Below are 22,006 nucleotides of genomic sequence, written 5' to 3'. Positions count from 1 at the left end.
CGGAGGACTGATTCAGCAGTCGTTGAGTGAAGGTACTCGAGCTGCTTATCAGGCAGTGTAGAGGGAATGGTCGAACTGGTTGGGTGAGGTTGGGGGGTCGGAGGGCCCTGCAGAGCTGCTGATGTGGGTGTTAGGTTTTATTTGTTATAATTATGTGTCCGGGGTATCTGGGTCGGCAGTCAGCAAGAAAATGTCGGCTTTGGCCTTTTTCTTTTAATGTAAGGGGTTGGTGGATGTGACTAAGGATTTTTTAGTTAAAAAGGCGTTGAGGGGTTTTAGAAAAGGGGCCGCGAAAAGGAATTCTCGGCGCCCGATTTTCTTTTGAAGTTTTGGGCATTTTGTTGAGCCACATCGGGGAAGTGTTTTCTCTGGTTTTTGAACAAAAACTTTTCCGAGCTGCTTTCCTGGTGGCATTTTTTGGGGCGTTTAGGATAGGGGAATTGGTGTCACCATCCAAAAAAGCTCCGGCGGGTTTGGGGAGAGGTGACGTTTCCTGGGCCCCTTCTTCTGTGGTAATTTTGGTCAGGAAGTCCAAAACGGATCAGTTGGGTAGAGGGGTACGGGTAAAGTTGTTTCGGGGGACGGACCCTAGTTTTTTGGAGGCTTTAAGGGTTTATTTGGAGGTTCGCCCGGACCGGGACGGGATATTATTCATGCATGAAGATGGTCCGTGCCTTTCGCGGTTCCAATTTACGGCAGTGTTGAGGAAGTGTTTGCGGAGCAGGGGGTTGTCTCCGGGAGATTATGCTGCTCATTCCTTCAGGATAGGGGCGGCCACGGAGGCAGCTAGATGGGGCTTGCCAGAGGAGGTTATTAAGCAAATTGGGAGGTGGGAGTCTCGGAGGTATCTGCTCTATGTGCGACCGCACCTTTTGTAAAAGGGGTAGGAGTATGGTTCCTTAGGGCGGTCAACTATATGTTTTGGTTGTTTTTTGGGTTGGGTTGGTTAATTTTTGGTTATGTCATTTCAGAGCCGGGATGTCTCATTTGGATTTTGGGACATTCTTTTGTGTTCTGGGGGGCTAGACGGGCGGATGTCCGGCCGGATGGCAGGCAACTCAGACTGTCCAGGGAGGAAGGCCGGGTTCGATGGATTGGCATTCCGGGAATGATGTGGCACAAAGTGGTGCCGGAGGTTTATCGTTATGCGGGCCTGGATCGGGCACCGGACGTACTGGTCCTACATGTGGGAGGTAATGATTTGGTTGTCAGGCCAATGCGCAATATTATTAAAGACGTACGATGGGACTTCCTCAGGCTTCGTACTGCCTTCCCGGACATGATTATTGTGTGGTCCGATATTGTGGGCCGCATGTCTTGGAGGGGGGCCCGGTCTTGGGAGAAGATTAATAAGACAAGGATAAAGGTGAACAAAGAGGTGGGGAGGTTTGTGGCCTGGAATGGTGGTATTGTGGTTGGGCATTGGGAGTTGGAAGTGGATACGTGGAGGTATTTACGGGGGGATGGTGTCCACCTTAACCCAGTCGGGATTGACCTGTGGGCTTTGGGTCTGGAAGATGTGGCGGCAGGCACAAGGGTGAGGTGTCACTCTTGTGCTGCTGTGGTGGTAGGGTCCTTGACGGCTGGTATACAATTTATCTGTTCAAAATGAGGTTTTGGAAAAGTTAGGACCCATCATAGGTATGGAGTTCTCCCGGGTGGTCTGGCGGCTGGCCAGACTGACGGGCTAATAAGTTGGGGGTCTGTGGTCAATTGGTAAGTCCCCGAGGCAAGTTGGCGGCTGGGGACGAATGCCATAAAAAGTTGGGATTACAGGCTCAAGAAGAAATGGGGTCGTCGGGGATCAACAACTGTTTATCTGATGAGCTGGTTTTGGTTACAAGAAAATAGATGGTAAAATAAAATGGTTACAGAAGTTTTAAAAAAAAAAGTTTAGTTTGGTTTATTGTTTAAATAAAGGCCTAAAAGGCCATTTACATCCGGCAGGTGTTTGTGTCATTATTATTTATAGAATAAGGTATAAAAGGGGTGTACATGTATGGATTGGCGTAGTAAGGTATCTGGCTACCTTGTCATGACGCCATACAATTGCATACAGTAGCAGCAGTTAATGGTTCAGGCAGGATTTAGTATAAGGTACCAAATTGTGAAGCACAATTCAAGCTTGAGTTTGGGTCTGGCAATAGACAAAATGTACTCAAAGAAAAAGCAGAAGATCAAGGCAAAGGAGACGGCATAAAAAAATCAAATCCGAGTCATAACAAGAGAAAACTAAAAATAGCAGATTCCGAGGGTGAGCCAGGAGGCAGATCTCAAATACAGGGGAAGTCAGAAAAAGGAAACCAAGTCCAAAACTAACATATCATTTTTTTAATGGTTGAAAACAATATGAAATCATTCAGCATTTCCTGGTAACAGTTGTCCAAATGTGACATACTAAAACATTGTTTCTCAACCAGGGACCCAAGGAACTCTGAGGTTCTTCCTGAGGTTGGTACTGCTAGGGGTTCCTTAAACTTTGAACAATGGTGGATTATTCAACCACCCACACTGACCACCAGTGCAAGGGGGAAAAATCTCCAGTGAGCACTCGTGTCAGAGGGTCAGTTCTACAATGATAACTAATGTTACAATTATGATACTAATTGCTACAGTTTTTACTTTGTGCTTTTCTTTTCTAAAGTTCTTATTTATTTCCGGAATATTACAAAAAAGAAATTTGAGTTGGTAACTGTAGAATATGTATGTGTTGTATTTACATAGCTGTGTGAGGATCTGGGGGTGGAAACAGCAAGTAGGAAGTTATGAAGTGAAACTAGAGGAAATAGGTTTTACATGTGCCTCTCTGCTGACTATAATAAACAAGCTCTTCACAAGAGTCATCTGACTATTCATCATTGATTCTACAAAATCTACAGTAACACATGTATCTGCCTTGGTGTCAAACAGACGAAGTACACCACTACTTTTTTTTTTTTTTTTTTTAACTTTCTTTAACTTATTGATCATGCTAATATACCATGAGTTGTAGGTATTTTATTTATTTTTTTAAGCAGGGGTTCCTCACAAACCTGAAAATTTTTATTTTAAAAGGTTCCTCGGGGATAAAAGGTTGTAAAAAGCTGCACTAAGCCCTGATTCACATTGGTAAGATTTGACATTGGATTTGAGATGTCAAATCAGCGGCAAGTGCCGGCAATGTCCTAATCGGTGCGACGCTACATTTGTGGCACCGCAACGATTTCAAAAAGTAGTTTCTGTACTACTTTTTGCGATTTCAGGCTGTGATTTACATTGACCTGCACAGATGTCTCTGAAATCGTAGCTGAAATCGGGACTGACATGCGGGAGTGAAATCGTGTGCGTTTAGTTGAACTCATTCCCGCAGCTCAGTTTGAACTTGGGCTGAAAGACTGGTTTGAGCTTGTGTTCACATTGTGTTTTATAAATTGGTCCAGTTGAGCAGTATAAAATTCAATCTTTGACCACTTAAGTTTTTCCCTTGTGCCCAGAAATCATGATTAGATGTTCGTCAAGGATGCTGTCATTTAGGACTTGCACATGTAAGCACTTGCATTCATCAGTATGTATGAGCAGCTTGAGAACTGTACAATAGAGACACAACGTCTAGTTTGTTTAGAAGCAGATAGGAACGGGTGAAATTAAGTAAAGCTGACATTGCTAAAACTCTTTGCATTTTGATATGGGATGAACAGTATGTAATTATGTCTGTCTGGCTATCTCTATAAGCCTTAGGGCTATGAATGTGTTATACAATATATTTTTATTACAAAGCTGTCAAATTGAAGCCATACCTTGGTGATTTTTCTTCTCATTGATTCTTTTTTTTCCCATCGTGCTGACACATCTTGAGGAATCAATTAATGTTATCGATTTAATTGTGCTAGATAAATCAGGGTAATATTGGACACAATTGTCTCAGGCAGCTTCAAATGTGTTTAGTGTGTCTCTTCAAGGCATCTAAATCTACGGTTCTGCTTTACGCTGTCACATAACTTAAATTACGTGTTTCCTTTAGCAAAATTAATGAATTCATTGTGCAGGCATAGTATTGGTTTCCAGAAAACCGCAGCAAATTGATGGAGCAAACAATTGACCTTTGTAGTCTATTACCACATAATAATGTTAGACTTCTTTATGGCGGTTTTAGGGGTCTGTTTTAAATGTTTAGTTACTAGATATGCAGTATTAGTTCTTATCTGCAAATATAAAATTGTTCCTGTGAGATGTTGTTTAGTCTTTATTTTTGTACTTATGTAGCACAACTGTACAAAGGGCATAGTACCATTTTTGGCAGTCCCTGTAGTGGAAAACCCAATTACTGTTAAATATACAGTAAATGTGCGTGGGCGCACATTGGTGTCAGTTTACCTAGCATTATGTTTTTGGGCTGTAGCAGAACTCTAAAATCCACACATATGAGAAACCTAAAAGGGAGCGCCAACAATTTGCGCAGCGCTTTAAAACAAGAGGGCAGACAGTACAGTTACAATACAATTCAATAGCAGAGAAATCAGAAGGCCCTGCTCCTTAGAGCTTACACTCTGAAAGGGAGGATCAAATGGTACAAAAGGCAGTAACTGTGGGGAATGAACTGATGGAGATAGTCTAAATACCATTCTTAGGTGGAGGCCTGATAGGCTTCTCCGAAGAGAAGGGTTTTCAGGGATCGCCTTGAGTAGGTGATAGCCAGAAAGCTTGAGGTAGGGAGTTTGATAGAATAGGAGAGGCTTGGGAAAAGTCCTGGAGGTAAGGATGGGAGGAGGTCACAAGGGAGCTAGAGAGCAGGAAGTCTTGGGAGGAACGAAGAGAACAATTTGGTTGGTATTTTGAGACTAGGTTAGTGATGTAGCTGGGCGTTGTGGATGTCTTTGTAAGTTTTTGTTAGTATTTTGAATTTGATTTGTTGGGTGAGTGGAAGCCAGTGGAGGGATTGGCAGAGAGGGTTGACACAGAATGATTAGTAAGGGGCATGAGTCTGGCAGCAGCATTCATGATGGACTGAAGGGGGTGTAGGCTATAAAAAGGTAAGACAATGAGGAGGGAGTTACAGTAGTCAAGATGAGATATCCAGAAAGTGAATTAGAAGCTTTGTAGTGTCATTGGTTAGGAAGGGACACATTTTGGAGATGTTGCGGAGGTTGAGGCTGCAAGCTTTGGACAGTGATTGGATGTGGGGCAGAAAAAAGAGTTCTGGATAGGACCTAGCACCTGGCATGGGAGGACAGGTTGATGATTGTGCCATTGATCTTGGCAGAGAAGTCAAGTAGAGGAAATAATGAGCTCAGTTTTGAATAGCTTGAGTATAAGGAAGTGCTGTGACATCGAATTGATATGTTGGTTAGTAAATTATTGATGCGTGAGGATACTGATGGAGTGAGCTGAAGGATAGAGAGATAGATTTGGGTGTCATCGTCATAGAAATTTTATTAAAAACCATGGAAGGCTATCGACTGACCCAGGAAGGAGGTGTAGATTGAGAATAGGAGAGGTCCAAGAACAGAACCTTGGGGGACCTCGATGGAGAAAGGAAGAAGAGGAAATAGAATTGTAAGTGACACTTAGGTGGAATAGGTAGGATGAGGCTCAACGATGAGTACAGTCACGGATGCCAAAGGAGTATGTTTTCCACCATATCCAACAACCATATCTCTCCCTTCCAGTTACTGTGCCCTCACGTTGACAGGTGTGTGGCCGAGGAGTTTTGTACTGGGGTGGGCAGAGCCTGATGGTGAACTGAGAGACTAGTTCCCCATCAGACCTGCTTTATTTTTGATAGCACACAGCAGTGGGTGGATCCATAGCCACTGTTCAGTCTAATAGCAGCTTTTGAACCCTCCCACTTCTATGCATTGTCAATCAAAGTAAAGTGGACCTGATGGGAGAACTACTCTATTAGTTCCCCATCAGGCTCTGCCCACCCAGTGACTTGGCCCATATTTTGGTAAGTACATCACCTGTATCTCCAATTTTCATTTAGCTTTCAGATTGGGAATGTCCTGGCCGCCAGCTAAATGGGCTGGGGATACTGTATTGTGTGGAAAGCTGTCATAAACATGACGGCATCCGAGCACAAGTACTGTCCACTCTGAATACTGGTGTACCTCTGTTTCCTAATCTGTTGGTAATTCTTTAATAATTTGTCACTGCCATAGTGACTGCTTCTTAAAGTGATGATAGTTAGAACTACCTAAATAAGCCACAGGCGTTGGTAATATTACCAACACTGGTCAAATTCTTTCTTGAATTGGGTGCAGTAGGTCGTAAATGAATTGTAAAGTCTTGTTTTTTTTTTTTCTATTAAAATAACAAATGTGTTATACTTACCTGTTCTGTGCAGTGGTTTTGCACAGGGCAGCCCGGATCCTCCTCTTCTCAGGTCTCTGGCTGGAGCTCCTGGCCCTCTCCCTCCTGCCGAGTGCCCCCAAAGCAAGCAGCTTGCTATGGGGTCAGCCGAGCTGCAGCTCTGTGTATCCATTCAGACACAGCGCCACAGTTCGGTCCTATCCCCGTTTCTCTCCTGATTGGCTAACTGAGTTTGACAGCAGCGGGAGCCAACGGCGCTGCTGCTGTGTCTCAGCCAATCAGGAGGGAGAGTCCCAGGACGGCCGAAGCTCTCATGGACATAGCTAGATAGAGATGGGGCTCAGGTAAGTATTAGGGGGGCTGAGGGGGGTTGCTGCACACAGAAGGCTTTTTATCTTCATGCATAGAATGCATGAAGATAAAAAACCTTCTGCCTTTACAAAAACTTGTAAACCACCACCAGAAAGTACCATTAGGGCTGTTTTGAATTCCCCAGATAGTCCTTGCAAACACACCTAGATCTACACCACTAAACAAGTGAGCAGGAATATTTAAACAATACATACCATTATTCCATGTTTTTGTAGATAATTTTCACACAAACTAATATGTACTTATTGGGATTTTTTTTTTATTCCAAAGACGTGACAGAACAAATTTTTGCCAAAATTTATAAAGACATTTTGAATAGCAAAAAATTCTCTGGTCATGAAGGGGTTAAAACCTTCCAAAGGTCAAGTGGTTAAAGTACATCTAAATCCAAATTTTGTTATTGGATTTGGATAGAATAAGGAAAAGTTAAAACCTGTGGTTATTTTTTTCTGCCTGTGTCCTGTTAGCGGGAATCTTTCTTCACTTCCTGTCTTGAGACACAACAGGAAGTGAGAGGAAATTTCTCCAAAGTAAGCGTTATCCTCTCTTAGCGAGCTGCCACTGGAATAAGATTTACCTCTACTCCTGCTCTAGATGATCAAGATACAATGCAAAATACTTTCAGTTCCAGTGACCATGGGCAGCAGGACAAATAGAGTAAGAGTTCCCCAGATGGGACATAGACAGCTATGAAAAAAACTGTTGTGTTCAAACCTTTCCTCACTATATCCAGGTAGAAGAAAAAGCTTAAAATGCATTTCCATTCCATTGTTAAATTCATGTTGTTTCTTTTTGGACAGGATCCATTAAACTCAGGAGATGATGTGAGTGAGCAAGAAGTCCCGGACTTGTTTGACACAGATAATGTAATAGTATGTCAGTATGACAAGGTATTTAGCATTTTATACTAACTTCAACCTTTACATTTCTTACAGAATATTATAGGTATGAATATTTCTATGAGTTTACACTGATCCAGCGTGGACCAATGTAACCCTGTATATGCCATACCTGGCTGATGCACCTTGAAGCTGGAAATTACTGAATTAGATACTGTTACTCCAGTGATCTCCACTTGCTCATGGGTTCCATGCTGAGGCCCTGCTGTATTCTGAACACAGGTGATCGGCTCAGCATGGGCATTATTCAGACAATGCTTTACATTTTCTGAATGCATGCAAAACGTTCTCTGATTGGGCGAGGTGGAGAGGGGTTGGGGACTTCATGCTCTCAACCTCGTCCAAGTACTAATTTGATGTGAATATGTTTTGGCTGAAGTTGCCCTTTAAAAATTCTAGTTATATTTGTTATGCTCATGTAATGAACTTGTTCATCGTTATTTTTTTCTTTATTGTGGTGGTCAAGTCTTAAAAAAAAAAAAAATTATATACACTACACTGCGGGGGTGCTGATGCGTGTGGCCAGCGGGCACACGCGATCGCAGGCACGAGAGCCAGAACAGGGATGTGTGTGTAAACACACACATCCTTGTTCTGTGAAGAGAGGTAGATTGTGAGTTCCTACTAGCTAGGAACAATGGTCTGTCATTTCCTCCAGTCACTCCCATCCCCCCACAGTTAGAACACACACTAGGAAAGACGGTTAACCCCTTTATCGCCCCCTAGTGTTAACCAGTTCCCTGCCAGTGATATTTACACAGTAATCCATGCATTTTTATAGCACTGATCGCTTTATAATTGTCAATGGTCCCAAAAATGTGTCAAAAGTGTCCGATCTGTCTGCCGCAATGTCGCAGTCCTGATTTAAAAATCGCTGATCACCGCCGTTACTAGTAAAAAAAAATAAAAAAAAATAATAAAAATGCCATAAATCTTTCCCCTATTTTGTAGATGCTATAACTTTTGCGCAAACCAATCAATATACGCTTATTGTGATTTTTTTTTTTTTTTTATTACCAAAAATATATAGAAGAATACATATCGGCCTAAACTGAGGGAAAAAATGATCTTTTTTCGAAAAAAATTGTGATATTTATTATAGCAAAAAGTGCAAAATATTTTTATTTATTTTCAAAATTGTCGCTATTTTTTTTGTTTATAGCACAAAAAATAAAAACCGCAGAGGTAATAAAATACCACCAAAAGAAAGCTCCATTTGTGGGAATGAGGAAAATGACATCAAATATGTTTGGGTACAGCGTCGCACGACCGTGCAATTGTCAGTTAAACCAACACAGTGCTGCATCAAAAAAAATGGCCTGGTCATCTAGCAGCCAAATCTTCCAGGGCTGAAGTGGTTAATGTATAGAATGCACCTTCTGCCTTTACAACTTCTTTAATGTGTAATCTATTTTTCATGAAATCATTGGAGGAACATGAAAGCAATAGAAGGGACTTATTTTGAGTTAAGATTACATACTTGCACCCAAATGAAGTTTATGTCCCCCCCGCCCCCCCCCCCCCCACAAATAGAGCTTTCTTTTGGTGGTATTTGATCACCTCTGCGGTTTTTATTTTTTGCGCTATAAACAAAAAACGATCGACAATTTTGAAAAACAAAACATTTTTACTTTCTGCTATAAAACACATCCAATAAAAAAATGTAAAAAATCGAATGTCTTCATCAATTAAGGCCAATATGTATTCTGCTACATATTTTTGGTAAATAAAATCACAATAAGCGTATATTGGTTTGCACAAAAGCTATAGCGTCTACAAACTATGGGATATTTTTATGGACTTTTAGAAAAAATGTTTCATTGTTTTTACTAGTAATGGCAGTGATTTTTAGCTGGACTCCGACATTGCAGCAGACAAATCTGACACCAATAAATAAACAAGAAGGTGAATGTAGCTAAACCCATCCAAATAACCATAAAATATCACCTTGTAGCGCTAAATTAGTGTAAAAGTAATCAAATTGAAGTTACCCCTCAAACAACAAATTGTGTTACTCACAACAAAATATCTCTAAAAAAATGGAAAATATATATATTTGTGAAAAGACTCAAATAGTCTTAAAATAATAATACATAGATGAAATCAATAGTCCATAAAAAAAAAAAAAAAATTTAAATCCTTTTCATGTGCAAATCTTATCAGTGTCCATATAATACTGGTATAGCCTTCACCATACACCCTCAGTGACCGTGCCCCCCCTCGTTGGAGAACTCACCAGCTGCGGCGCCCAGCACTCTCGTGCCAGGCCAGATGTGCGTTTAGATCACTCAAACGATGACAGCAGGTATCCAGCAATCAATGTATATTCTCCTTTAAGGCTTTAATGGAGCAACCCCTCAAAGCATCAGCTGCAACGCCCAGCACTCTCGTGTCAGGCTAGATGTGCGTTTAGATCACTCAAACGATGACAACAGGCTATACCAGTATTATATGGACACTGATAAGATTTGCACATGAAAAGGATTTAAAAAATTTTTTTTTATGGACTATTGATTTCATCTATGTATTATTATTTTAAGACTATCACATTGAGTCTTTTCACAAATATATATATTTTCCATTTTTTTAGAGATATTTTGTTGCGAGTAACACAATTTGTTGTTTGAGGGGTAACTTCAATTTGATTACTTTTACACTAATTTAGCGCTACAAGGTGATATTTTATGGTTATTTGGATGGGTTTAGCTACATTCACCTTCTTGTTTATTTATTCATACATTTAAGTAGCAGCTGGGAGAGGGGTTGTTGGCGCGGTGGTGATACACTTAGGTGGCAATTTTTGAGGTGTGTATCAAGTCTTTTAAATCTGACAACAAGTGACACTTTTTTGGGGACCAGTGACGCCAACACAGTGATCAGTGCTAAAAGAAAAAAAAAAGAAAATGCACGGACATCTATAAATGACACTGGCTGGGAAGGGGGTTAAAAATCAGGGACGATCAAAGTGTTAAGTGTGCTTCTATGGAGTGCTTTCTAACTGGGGGGGAATTCTGTGACTGGAGGAAAACGGAGATCTGTATTTCTGCTTAGCAGAAACACAAGATCTCCTTTTTTCTCCCTCACAGAATGGCAGTCTGCCTTGTTTACAATGGCAGACTGCCGTTCTGTCTCTCCTCTGAACGATCGGCAGACCCGCGTATTGGCTTCCACTGTGTCCAATCACAGCAGGACCGTGGCTCAGATGGCGCACACACACCCCAGAGACCCGGCAACAACGATGACGTACAGGTACGTGAATTTGCCTAAAGTGGTTCAAAAAGCGGAAGGTTTTTTATCTTAAGGCCCCTTTCACACTGGGCTGTCCGTCTTTACCATTCACTTGCTCAGCAGGGATCGCTCCGTTGATCCCCTGCTGAGCTGGCGGATGACAAGTCCGTCTCTGCACTCTGACAGATCCATCACTGCACAAAGAGTCTGCCCTCCCCTATGGGGAGATTGAATGATTACGGACCGTCTGTCTGGTTTTTATCCGATCTACCAGACGGATGGAAAGTAGGGTTTCCATCCGCCTGGATTTATCGGATCGGGGAGAATCGGAGGTCAGCGGACATGTCACCGCTGACATCCGTCGCTCTATAGAGCTGTATGTAGCGACTGTTCAGATCTGCCTAAAAAACTGACAGTCGGATCTGAACGGTCCGCACATGTGAAAGGGGCCTTATGAATTCTATGCATTAAGATAAAAAAACCTTCTGTGTGCAGCAACTTCCCTCAGCCCTCTCTAATACTTAGCTAAACCCCATCTCCATCCAGTGATGATGCATGAGAGACTCGGTTGTCCGACACGCTCCCTCCTGATTGGCTGAGACACACAGCGGGTGCCAGTGTAGGTCGCTCAAAGTCAGTGAGCCAATGAGAAGAGGGGGGCGGGACTGAGCCGCGTCTCACATGGAGCTGTGGTCGGCTCTGGCGCCCCCATAGGAAGCCGCTTGCTGTGGGGGCACTTGGCAAGAGGGGAGGGGCCAGGAGCAACCAAGAAGAGGAGGATCTGGGCTGCTCTGTGCATAACCACTGCACAGAGCTGATAAGCATAAGATGTTTGTTATTGCTTAACAAAAAAAAAGACTTTAGTATCACGTTACGGAAAACATATATTTTTCTAGCGACCAAAAATGCGATTTCATTTTACTTTCAGTGCACTATAAAACTAAGTATTCTTTTCAAGAGTTTAATTCTTCTTGAATATTTGGATTTTCCAGCGCCCTGTAAATGGGGGTTCCCGGACAAGCGAGTTGACTGGAAGGAACCAGGAGAGGCTTGCTTATGTATTATAAGCTGCATTTGTATCACTTTAGTACCACTTTAAGCTCGCTTTATGTTTCTGAATAACAAACAATATGCACTCAGATTTGTTCCACATATGATGTATTATTTATTAAAATGTAAAACAGCTCTTCTGATTTATTTCAACACTTACAGCGTTAGATACCAGAAGTATCTCTAGGGGTACACAAACCACCATCTGAGAATCCCTGCATAACATATTTCTCAAGTAGTTCTCTGATATCTCCTGCTCAGCTGTTTCTGCATAAACCAGCAATGATTACAAACAAATAAATGACATGTTGGGGAAGGTTTGCAGCTTTCAGTAGGACATTCTACCTAGATGTCGATTTCTGGGGCTTTAACTTCTCCCAGCAAACAAAACAGAACAACCCCCCACCACCCCAAAACAAATAAAATAAATACTCATGTAAGTCTGGAAAATGATTTGTATTTCTGTTAGAATATTATTCCAAATTCATAATTCGGCACTTATAGGTGTTATAATATATTTATGGCAAGCTTGCAAAACATATTTGGTTTTATGATTAATCATAATAAATAGTATGTGTGAACGACCTTGATCAAGTGTTCAGTGAAACATATCCTCATCTGAAGCTGAGTTAGTAATAAGTTTCTGATGTAGCCTATTTGAGTATGACATATATGGTATCTTGGTACAGAATGTCATGAGAAGACAAAAATAGACATGTGTCTACGTAGTTAAAGAAATGATAGATTGTGGATTATATCTTGTTAAAATAAGTTTAGAGTAGTCTCAGTCATGTTAATACATATTAGTATATAGTTACTTAATCTAAAGTTGCTAATATGTGTTTATATTATGTAAATGTATGGTTATGACATTATATGAACAGCACATTATGTCACGTATTGAGTGTTACATGTGAGCTTGTCAATCAAGCTCCATATGACTCTGTGAGATAGTATCTACTTTTGTATAGCGATACCCTCACTTAAGAGGGCCGCAAGTTGGCTTCTTCTAGCAGTCACAACAGAGTCCTCAGAGCTCTCCCCCATTTGAGAGTAGGTTAGCTTCTTGGGGGGTCTCACAACTCGGCAAGCTCTCTGTTCTCTTGGGACTTCAGGCTCTGGTGCCACAGGCTCTACTTCAGGAACACACTCTGACAGCATCACTGGTTCTAGAACATCGGTCCTTTCCTCTTCTGAGTAAATGCTAGGGATATCTTCCCAGCCTTCAGGCACACCACTAGATGGAATGAACTCTGTAGCTTCTGGGTTCAGTGTCCCATCCTGTGTATCCTCAGTAGGTGGGAGATCTATGGCAGAATTTCCTGGAGTTGATGAAGGCCACAGCCACTCAAGCTCTCCTCTTCCACCTTCACCTCGTTGGGAATCTTGTCCATCTCTAACCCGGGAGGTCTGAGACCGAGTGCTAGGTCCCGGGGTATCCAGAATGGAAACAGATTCTGGTGGATTTCTCACTGGAGGTATTCTGACTGCTTCAGTAAGCGGGAGCAAATGATTCCTGTGCCAAGTCTTCAAGGGCCCCACTTTCCCCTCTGGTTTTAACTTGTACACAGGCAATCCAGGTAGCTTTCTGCAAATGACATAGGGCTCCGATCTCCATCTATCAGCAAGCTTGTGCTTCCCAGGGATCCCCAGGTTGCGTAGCAGTACATGGTCCCCAGGCTGCAGGTCTTGCACTCGAACCTTCAGATCGAAGTTCCTCTTGTTGCGGACTCCCCTTTGGTCCGAGGCCGCCTGAGCTCGTTCATGGGCCACTTTCAAATTGTGTCTAAGTCGGTCCACATATCCCTTGTGGGAGGTAGCAGAGGCATGGTCTAGGGAAATGCCAAAGGCCAGATCCACCGGCAATCTTGCTTCTCTCCCAAACATGAGCCGGTAGGGGGAGTAACCCGTCACATCACTTGTGGTGCAGTTGTAAGCGTGCACCAAAGCTGATATGTGTTGGCTCCAGTGTTGCTTCTTCTCTGTGTCTAGAGTTCCAAGCATGTTTAGTAAGGTCCGATTAAACCTCTCAGGTTGGGCATCTCCTTGTGGATGATAAGGTGTAGTCCTGGTCTTCTCTACTCCCAATGAGTCCAGTAGGTTCAGGATCAGACGACTCTCAAAGTCCCTTCCTTGTTCTGAGTGGATTCTCTGTGGTAATCCATAGTGGACAAAGTATTTTTCCATGAGCACCTTGGCCACAGAGGAGGCCTTTTGGTCTTTGGTGGGGAAAGCCTGGGCATAACGGGTGAAATGATCGGTTACCACCAGAACATTTCCCAATCCACTCAAATCGGGTTTGAGGCAGAGAAAGTCAATGCACACCAGATCCATTGGACCCTGACTCTGTAGGTGGCCCATTGGGGCAGCTTGATGGGGTAGAGTCTTCCTCTGGATGCATCGTGCACAAGAATGGCAATATTCCTCCACTTCTGCCCTCATACAGGGCCAATAGAACCGCCTTCTGACAAGCTGAAAAGTTCTCTCCGCCCCTAGATGGCCATGCTGGTCATGTAAGGCAATTAGTACCGTCTCTCGGTGCTTCTCTGGGAGAAACAACTGCCACTTATCTTCTGAGTTATCAGAGGGGCCCCTTCGGTAGACCACTCCCTGATGTACTTGTAGCTTATCCAACTCTTTCCTCAGCAGGCGAGCCTCCTTGGAAGGGTGATGTCGAAGTCCCTCTGGATTCTCGTTCTCCAAAGCTTCAAGGACCAATCTCCCCATGGGGTCTTCCAATTGGTCATAGCTCAGCTCCTTTCTGGACAGCTTTGGCAGGAGTTCCTCTGTTAGTTGAGTTACCCCACAGTAGGGTTGAGGGACTCCCACTGCGGTGACTCTCTCCTCTGCTCTGGAGCCCCCTCTTGCTTGAAACTCAGCACCCTGACAGAGTGCTCGCACTCCTTCCGGTGCTACCTGGGTCCAGTCTTCCCAGTCATTGACCATGACATGAGATCTTCGGGACAGGGCATCTGCATCCCTATTTCCAGCCCCTGGTCTGTACTTTAGACTGAAGTTGAATCCGGATAATGCAGCCAACCATCTGTGTCCGGTTGCATCTAACTTTGCAGTAGTGAAGAGGTAGGTCAGAGGATTGTTATCTGTCTTTACGGTAAACTCCGCCCCATAGAGATAATCCTTCAGTTTGTCTACTACTGCCCATTTGAGGGCCAAGAACTCCAATTTATGAGTGGGGTAGTTCTTCTCCGAGGGGGTCAGGCTCCGGCTCACATAGGCCACTGGTCGCAGCTGCTCTTCATACTCTTGATAGAGCACTCCGCCTAGGCCCTCATGACTGGCATCGACATGTAGCTCATATGGTCTGGTGGGGTCGGCATAGGCCAGGACTGGGGCCGTGGTAAGGCTCCTCTTCAAGGTTCGGAAAGCCTCTTCACACCTTGGGTTCCACTGATCTTGAACAGACTCCCCGGCCCTCCTAGGTCCCAAGCCATCCTCTTCTCCTTCAGTCTTGAGCAATTCGTTTAGTGGCTTGGCAATCCAGGCAAACCCATCCACAAATCTTCTATAATAGGAGCAGAACCCCAGGAAAGATCTGAGCTCTGTGACTGTTGTCGGTCTTGGCCAAGAGGTAACTGCCTCCAACTTCTCAGGGTCTGTAGCCACTCCCTTTTCAGACACTATGTGTCCCAGATAGTTCACAGAGGATTGGTAAAACCGGCACTTCTTGGGAGAAGGCTTGAGTCCCACTTCGCTGAGTCTTCTCAACACCTTCTCCAACCTGGCCTCATGTTCTTCCAAAGTCTTCCCGAAGACAATGACATCGTCCAAGTACACAAGGACTTCTATGAAGTTCATGTCTCCAACGGTCTTCTCCATGAGGCGTTGAAAGGTAGCAGGGGCTCCAGACAGGCCCTGAGGCATTCTGTTGAATTCAAAGAATCCCACTGGGGTTATGAAAGCTGTCTTCTCTCTGTCTTCCTGGTGCATGGGGATTTGGTAGTACCCACTCTTGAGGTCCATTACACTGAACCACTTGGCACCAGACAAACTCTGTAGAGCATCCTCTATTCTCGGTGTGGTATACTGGTCAGGGATGGTCCTCCTGTTGAGAGTCCTGTAGTCGATACAAAGCCTCAACGACCCATTCTTTTTCCTGACCACCACTATGGGGGAGGCATAGGGACTTCTAGACTCCCGAATCACACCAGTCTTCTTCAACTCCGCAAGCTGCTCCCTCAGATCCTCCAGATCAGCTAGAGGGACCCGCCTAACCCTTTCCCTGAAGGGTTTGTCTTCTTGGAGGTGGATTCGGTGGGTGGCACTCCTGGCACATCCCACATCAAACTCATCCTTTGAGAAAATCCTCTCCCATCTAGTCAGCTGGGCCTTGGCTCTCTCCTTCCAGGCTCCAGGTAGGTCCGGGTTCTCCATGGAACGTTTTTCCCAAACATCTCCTCCTTCACCCGTTCCTTTTACTTCTGACCAGCTGACTGGGGCCGCAGGACTCACCTGCCCCAACAGCATCCTGGCAGGGATCTCTATGGGTCTCTCCGTAGAGTTTCTCACACTCACTGGGACTCTTCCTCGAGCCTTCTTCAGGGCCTTGATTGGAATCACTTCCGGTATCACTTCCAGGCCTGAGTGGTCCTCCCTTGGATCGGATTCCAGCATGACAAAGGGGCCAGGCTGCTCCCAGGTAAGCTTCACCGTGGCCCTGAGGCAGGCTACCTCTCCGGGCTGCAGCACCACTCCTTCTCTCCCAAGTCTCCACACCTTCCCTATCCCCTCTCCTGGGGTCTTCTGCTTTAGGACCAACCGTTGGTAGGCTGTCTTCAGCATGGGATGGATATTGGGATCTTGATGGTTTCTCGTCTTCACTAGAGGGGTCAGAAGTCTTCGCACCAGATCCGTATTGGTCCCTATGATGAGGGACATCTTGCTGGCCCGGGCGGTCTAGGACACACAACTGCCAGGGTGTCAAACACCTCTGTTTTCCCTGCCACAGATGGATCGAAGGTCAGCTTTATGGGCAGGTAACTGTCGTAGGGGAAACTCTGAGCTCCCAGGCCCCATATCTCCAGCTCTTCTATCTTCTGTATAGGCAAATGGCTCAAGTGCCTATCATAGAAGTCTCTGTACAACAAAGTCACTTGAGCTCCAGTGTCCAGGAGGGCCTTCGTGTAGACTCCTTCCACCTGGATGGAGACAGTGGGGGACGGGCCGACCAATTCTTCTGGGTAGGGCCGGGTTGAGGCCACCCTCTTCTGGGGACCCGTTTTCATCCAGTTGGTTTTTGACTTTATTCTTTTTCGAGCCTGGTATGCATTGACCCTCCCCACAGTAATGGGAGTACAAACCCGCTGAGGGATGTTATTGTTTCTTATTTGTAGACATTCCTTCTGAGGGGTCTGGTTTTCTCTCTTTCTCTTCCTTCTATTCAGTTTGGAGTTCACTGAAAGGCATGGGCACCCGGTTGACTCCCTCACCGGGGCCCTCTGGAGTTTCCCGCCGGCTGGCGGTTATCTATCTTCTTCTTCTTGGGACTGGAACATCTACTGGCGAAGTGGCCACTGCCCCCGCAGTTGTAGCATAGCATCTCTTCTCGGTCTCGAGTGGGGCTTGGTGTTGGTGTATCTGGAAACAACTCCTTCCTAGGACTTGGTTTCTCGGGTCCCCCTTGACCTTTCGCCATCATAGCAGTCAACATCTCCATCACCTGGGACATCTGTAACTTCAAAGTGTCCACCTCCTTATCTCTAGCGGAAGTCATGGCCGGTGTAACTATTGCTACCGGTTGTTCGACGGGCTCGATGAGATGTTCTTCCCTTTTCTCTTCCAGTAGGGCCTCTTCCTCTCTGATCATTCGGATGAGGTCAGTGTACTCCAGATTCTTCCCATCCTGTCGGGCACGCAGTGTCCAGGCAATAGGATCCATGGTTTGAGCTCCCCTCAGTACCTGTTGAGCACGGGCCTCATCTACTTTCCCTGGGCTGATCCCCTTCCTTAGGATCATCCTATGCAGGATTTTATCTAAACGTCCCATGTAGTCTGATAGTTTTTCACCTTTCTTCTGGTAGCAATGCTCTAACTGATAAGCAAGCTCAGAGATTTTCTCTGTCCCACCAAACACATTCTGTAATACATCTAGGTACTCCTGCGCATTACAGTCTGTCCTGCTCATCTTCAGGTTGCGTACGGCCTCTAGAGCAGGCCCCTTTAGACTTTCCACAATCCTCTGCTTCTTTCTGCGCTCTGGAACTTCCCATTCCTCTAGTGCCTGAGTTGCGCTATCTAACCACTCTTCAAATCCCTCTTCTTCCGAAGGTACAGGTTTCCTCCCTGAAAACATCCGGAGTTTTCTGTACCCCGACATCGGGTAATCTGTGGGATCCTTCTTGCACTGGGCCACAATCTCCCCCAGGACAGCACACAGTTCTGCGCTAAGGGTGGCCGGTGCTGGTCTGAGACTCTCGGGTGAGGTACGGGCCGCAGCCTGCAGTGATCCCGTTGGCGATGGCTCCTCCTTTGTTGCGTGCGCCAACCTATAGGATCTGTTGTCTTGTGTCCGTACACAGTTGCGCTTGCAAGCCTCCGGCATCCCATCCCAGTATTCCACTAGCGCGTACTGATATGAGATGTCTGGGTCTGATTTTATCTCCATCACCCATGGTTCATGGTCTGGGAACACTGACTTCATTAACTCCTCTACGGTCTCAGTCGACCATTTCTCCCCTGGGAGGCTAATGACCACTGACTGACTTGGGTCGGCCTTAGCCGCTTCACACCACGCTCTGACTCCCTGTGGGTCCATGCCGGTACCTCTGGCGTGTTCACCGCTGTCTCAGAAATCCCGGATTTACGAGCCTCCACGTATAGCGATACCCTCACTTAAGAGGGCCGCAAGTTGGGTTTGGGCCCTGAGCACAGCTCCGCCAACCCCTCCGGCAATCTGCTCTACCCACTCTGGCACAGTTAGTATCTAGCAATACACATTAAATCGCTTATACTCTAAATATGTGTGTGCGTGGGTGGATAACTCAAGCTCATAGACAATCTTTGAAAGTATATAACTGACTTTACTTGTTGTTTTATAAAAGGAATAACATGAATCGAACATTTGGTTTGCAACACATAAGCAGGTTCCTGCAGTAACCAGTAATAAAGATAAACAGAGTAATCAGCATAATAAAGTATTGCTATGCAACTCTAACGCTGCCCTTTTTCAGCTACTTCCCCGCATGGGTAAACTAACACCCAGCACTATCTACCTATGCAGTCAGGCCTGACTGATCTAGATGGAAGTCCAGTGAAACAATATTCGCTAGCAATCTTTCGGTGGTGCACTTGAAGAACAACTTTGTAATCCAAACGAATAATAAAGATAAAGTATCTGTCTTTAAACAGCTCTCACCACCCAGACAAGTCCAAGTCCGTTTCCTCTGCCGATTCGTCTAGGAACAGGAATCCACCGACCTCCGAGTCTTCAATCCTTCTGGTGTACTGCAGCAAGGATGAGAAAATGTCTCTCAGGTGCAGCTAGTCTGGCAGAGGGCTCTTTGGAAAAGAGCACAAGGCCCAGGCTTCAGGCCTTGTGCCTCCAGTAGTTCAGCACAGACCTCCTCTTGCTAGGAGAGGGGGGGAGGGTGTCCAAAAAAAGAGAGCGAATTAGGCCTCTCCCCCTCCTTATATGCCCTCCCCCATGAGTCTCTGGGGCATAACTCCAAACATCCTGGGAACCAGCGGGGTTCTGGGAACAGTAGTTTTATAGTCCTTAAAGAGACCCCGCTACATTTGGATCGCACATTGCGGAAGTTAGCAGACATGAATGTGTGCCATACAAGGTTCTAAATTTGTGAGGTTATGACGTTCACATGTAGCATAAAAGCCGAGATGTTTCGAGATTGAAGGTGGGCACTCATTGACTGACACACACACACGTACCCTCATACTCTCACAGACACGCACACACCCTGACATATTCATACAGAGACTGATGACTTGGGACAGCTGAATTCTGCCAGAAGTCTAAGAACGTCATTTCCTGTTGCTTCTTGAAGGACACACAAGACAGCAAGACAGCAGCCATTGAAGCACACATGTTTTCATAAGCTTATTACAGCTTTATAACTATTCAATTTTATATATTTTTACCTACACTGAACTGAACTATTATACTTTTTACATTGTATTTATGATGCCAACTGTGTGACAAATAAACTCACACTTTCTTTTAAGTCAGTTTGACTATCAATGCTATTGATTCGGAAACGCCTCTGAGATACGAGAATATTAGACATATTTTTAATATTCTTCAATTTCTGTTTATCCGGTCCTGGGATCTATACAGCTCTGCCACACAGCACAGCCCATTCTGGCAGGGCAGCAGAAGACCTGCTGCAATTTAACCACTTCATACTGGGCACTTATACACCTTCCTGCCCAGGACAATTTTCAGCTTTCAGCATTGTCGCAATTTGAATGACAATTGCGCGGTCATGCTACACTGTACCCAAACAATATTTTTATCATTTTGTTCCCACAATTAGAACTTTCTTTTGGTGGTATTTGATCACCTCTGCGGTTTTTATTCTTTGCTAAACAAATAAAAAAAAGTCTGAAAATTTTGAAAAAAAATACGTTTTTTACTTTTGTTTCTGTTATAAAATGTTGTAAATAAGTAAGGTTTTTCTTTCACTGATGGGCACTGATAAGGCGGCACTAACAGGGTCTGATAAGGCGGTACCGATGAGGCGGCACCAATGAGCGGGCACTGACAGACACAGACGATGGGCACTGATGGACACTGGTAGGTGGCACTGATATGCAGCACTGATGGGCATTGGTAGGCGGCACTGGTAGGCTAGGCACTCATGGCTGGCCCAGGTGGGCACTTATAGGCGACACTGATGGGCACTGAAAGGCTGAAAATATGGGTACTTATGGGTGGCACTGATAGGCGGCACTGCAGGGCACTAAAGGGCATTGAAAACGTGGCACTTATGGGCACTGATACACGGCACTGATGGGCATACCTGGTGGCACTGGCAGTGGTAGGCATTGCCAGTGGGCACTGATTGGCAGCTGCCTGGGCACAGATGTGCATTTCCCTGGGGGTATAGGGGGGTATACCTGGTGGTCCTGGGTGGGATCCGAGGGGGGGGGGCTGCGCTGATAAACAGCACAGACCCCCCTGTCAGGAGAGCTGCCAATTGGCTCTCCTCTATTCGCGTCTGTCAGACGCAAGTGAGGAAAAGCCCATCACCGGCTCTTCCTATTTACATCATGATCAGCCATGATTGGACACGGCTGATCATGTGGTAAAGAGTCTCCGTCAGAGACTCTTTACCTAGATCCGTGTTGCAGGGTTTCAGACTGACACCCCGCAACAACAATCCCCGCGATGTGCGCCCCCGGGGGCGCTCATCGGCTTAATATCCTGAGGACGTTCTATGTTGCCCAGTCATGTTATTGAAGCCACTTTGCCGACATCATTCTGCTATATGGCAGGCGGCAAGTGGTTAATACTGCTTACAGGTCTTTTCCCTTCCACAGCCTGTGCCTGGCCAGTAAAATGAGAAGTGGCATGTAGGCAGTTGCAGTCTACCTTCCCCACTGCAGGTCTCATCTGCAGTGGCATTGTAGTTGGACAGGAAGTCATGGTTTCCTGGGTCGCTGGGGAAGCTATTTCATTGGATGCTGCCACCCCATGCTACTCCAGCAGTAGGGCTGCCACCTTTTTCTTCAAACTAAACCTGAACATTTTAGCAGCCTGGGACACCCCAAGGAGAGTAGCAATGCGGTGCGCATGTCGCAGAGTACAGGGGTGTGGCCTAAATATTCTTGCCGACATCATCGCCCTGCCCCCGAGTCATGTGGAACCTGCCCCCAGACGGCAACAGACTTGTGTGCGATTATATTGGGCCACAACCTGGTCTGAATGTGTCTGGGTTTCAGTACACCTGAAACCTGGACAAGATTCAAAGTCTGGGTGAATCCCGAACTGGTGGAAATCCTATCCAGCAGCTGTCTTGGGTTAAGGCATATTTAACTGCTTGCCAACCAGCACACGCCGATATACGTTGCCAGAATGGTGCAGGTAGGCAAAAGAGCGTACAGGTACATCCCCTTTAAAAAGCGGTGTTGCAGGCGCGCGCCCGCCATGGTTTACGTGACCGGGGGTCCCGCGGACTCTATGTCCACTGGGTGCC

General features: G+C 45.3%; 1 protein-coding gene across 1 annotated transcript in view; it reads left to right on the top strand.

Annotated features, from left to right (window-relative positions):
* GTF2A1L (general transcription factor IIA subunit 1 like) overlaps positions 1 to 22,006 on the top strand; it is a 155,020-nt gene that overhangs the window by 129,651 nt on the left and 3,363 nt on the right. The window contains exon 8 of the mRNA XM_077485603.1: positions 7,461 to 7,550. Within this exon, the coding sequence (XP_077341729.1) occupies positions 7,461 to 7,550 (90 nt within the window). The remainder of the gene's footprint in view (positions 1 to 7,460; positions 7,551 to 22,006) is intronic.

This window comes from Lithobates pipiens, unplaced genomic scaffold (assembly GCF_037356315.1).
Source record: "Lithobates pipiens isolate NorthernLeopardFrog02 unplaced genomic scaffold, aLitPip1_a1.2 Scaffold_18, whole genome shotgun sequence".
NCBI lineage: Eukaryota > Metazoa > Chordata > Amphibia > Anura > Ranidae > Lithobates > Lithobates pipiens.
The sequence above is the reverse complement of the archived record's forward strand: the minus strand, read 5'-3'. Positions and strand labels throughout refer to the sequence as shown.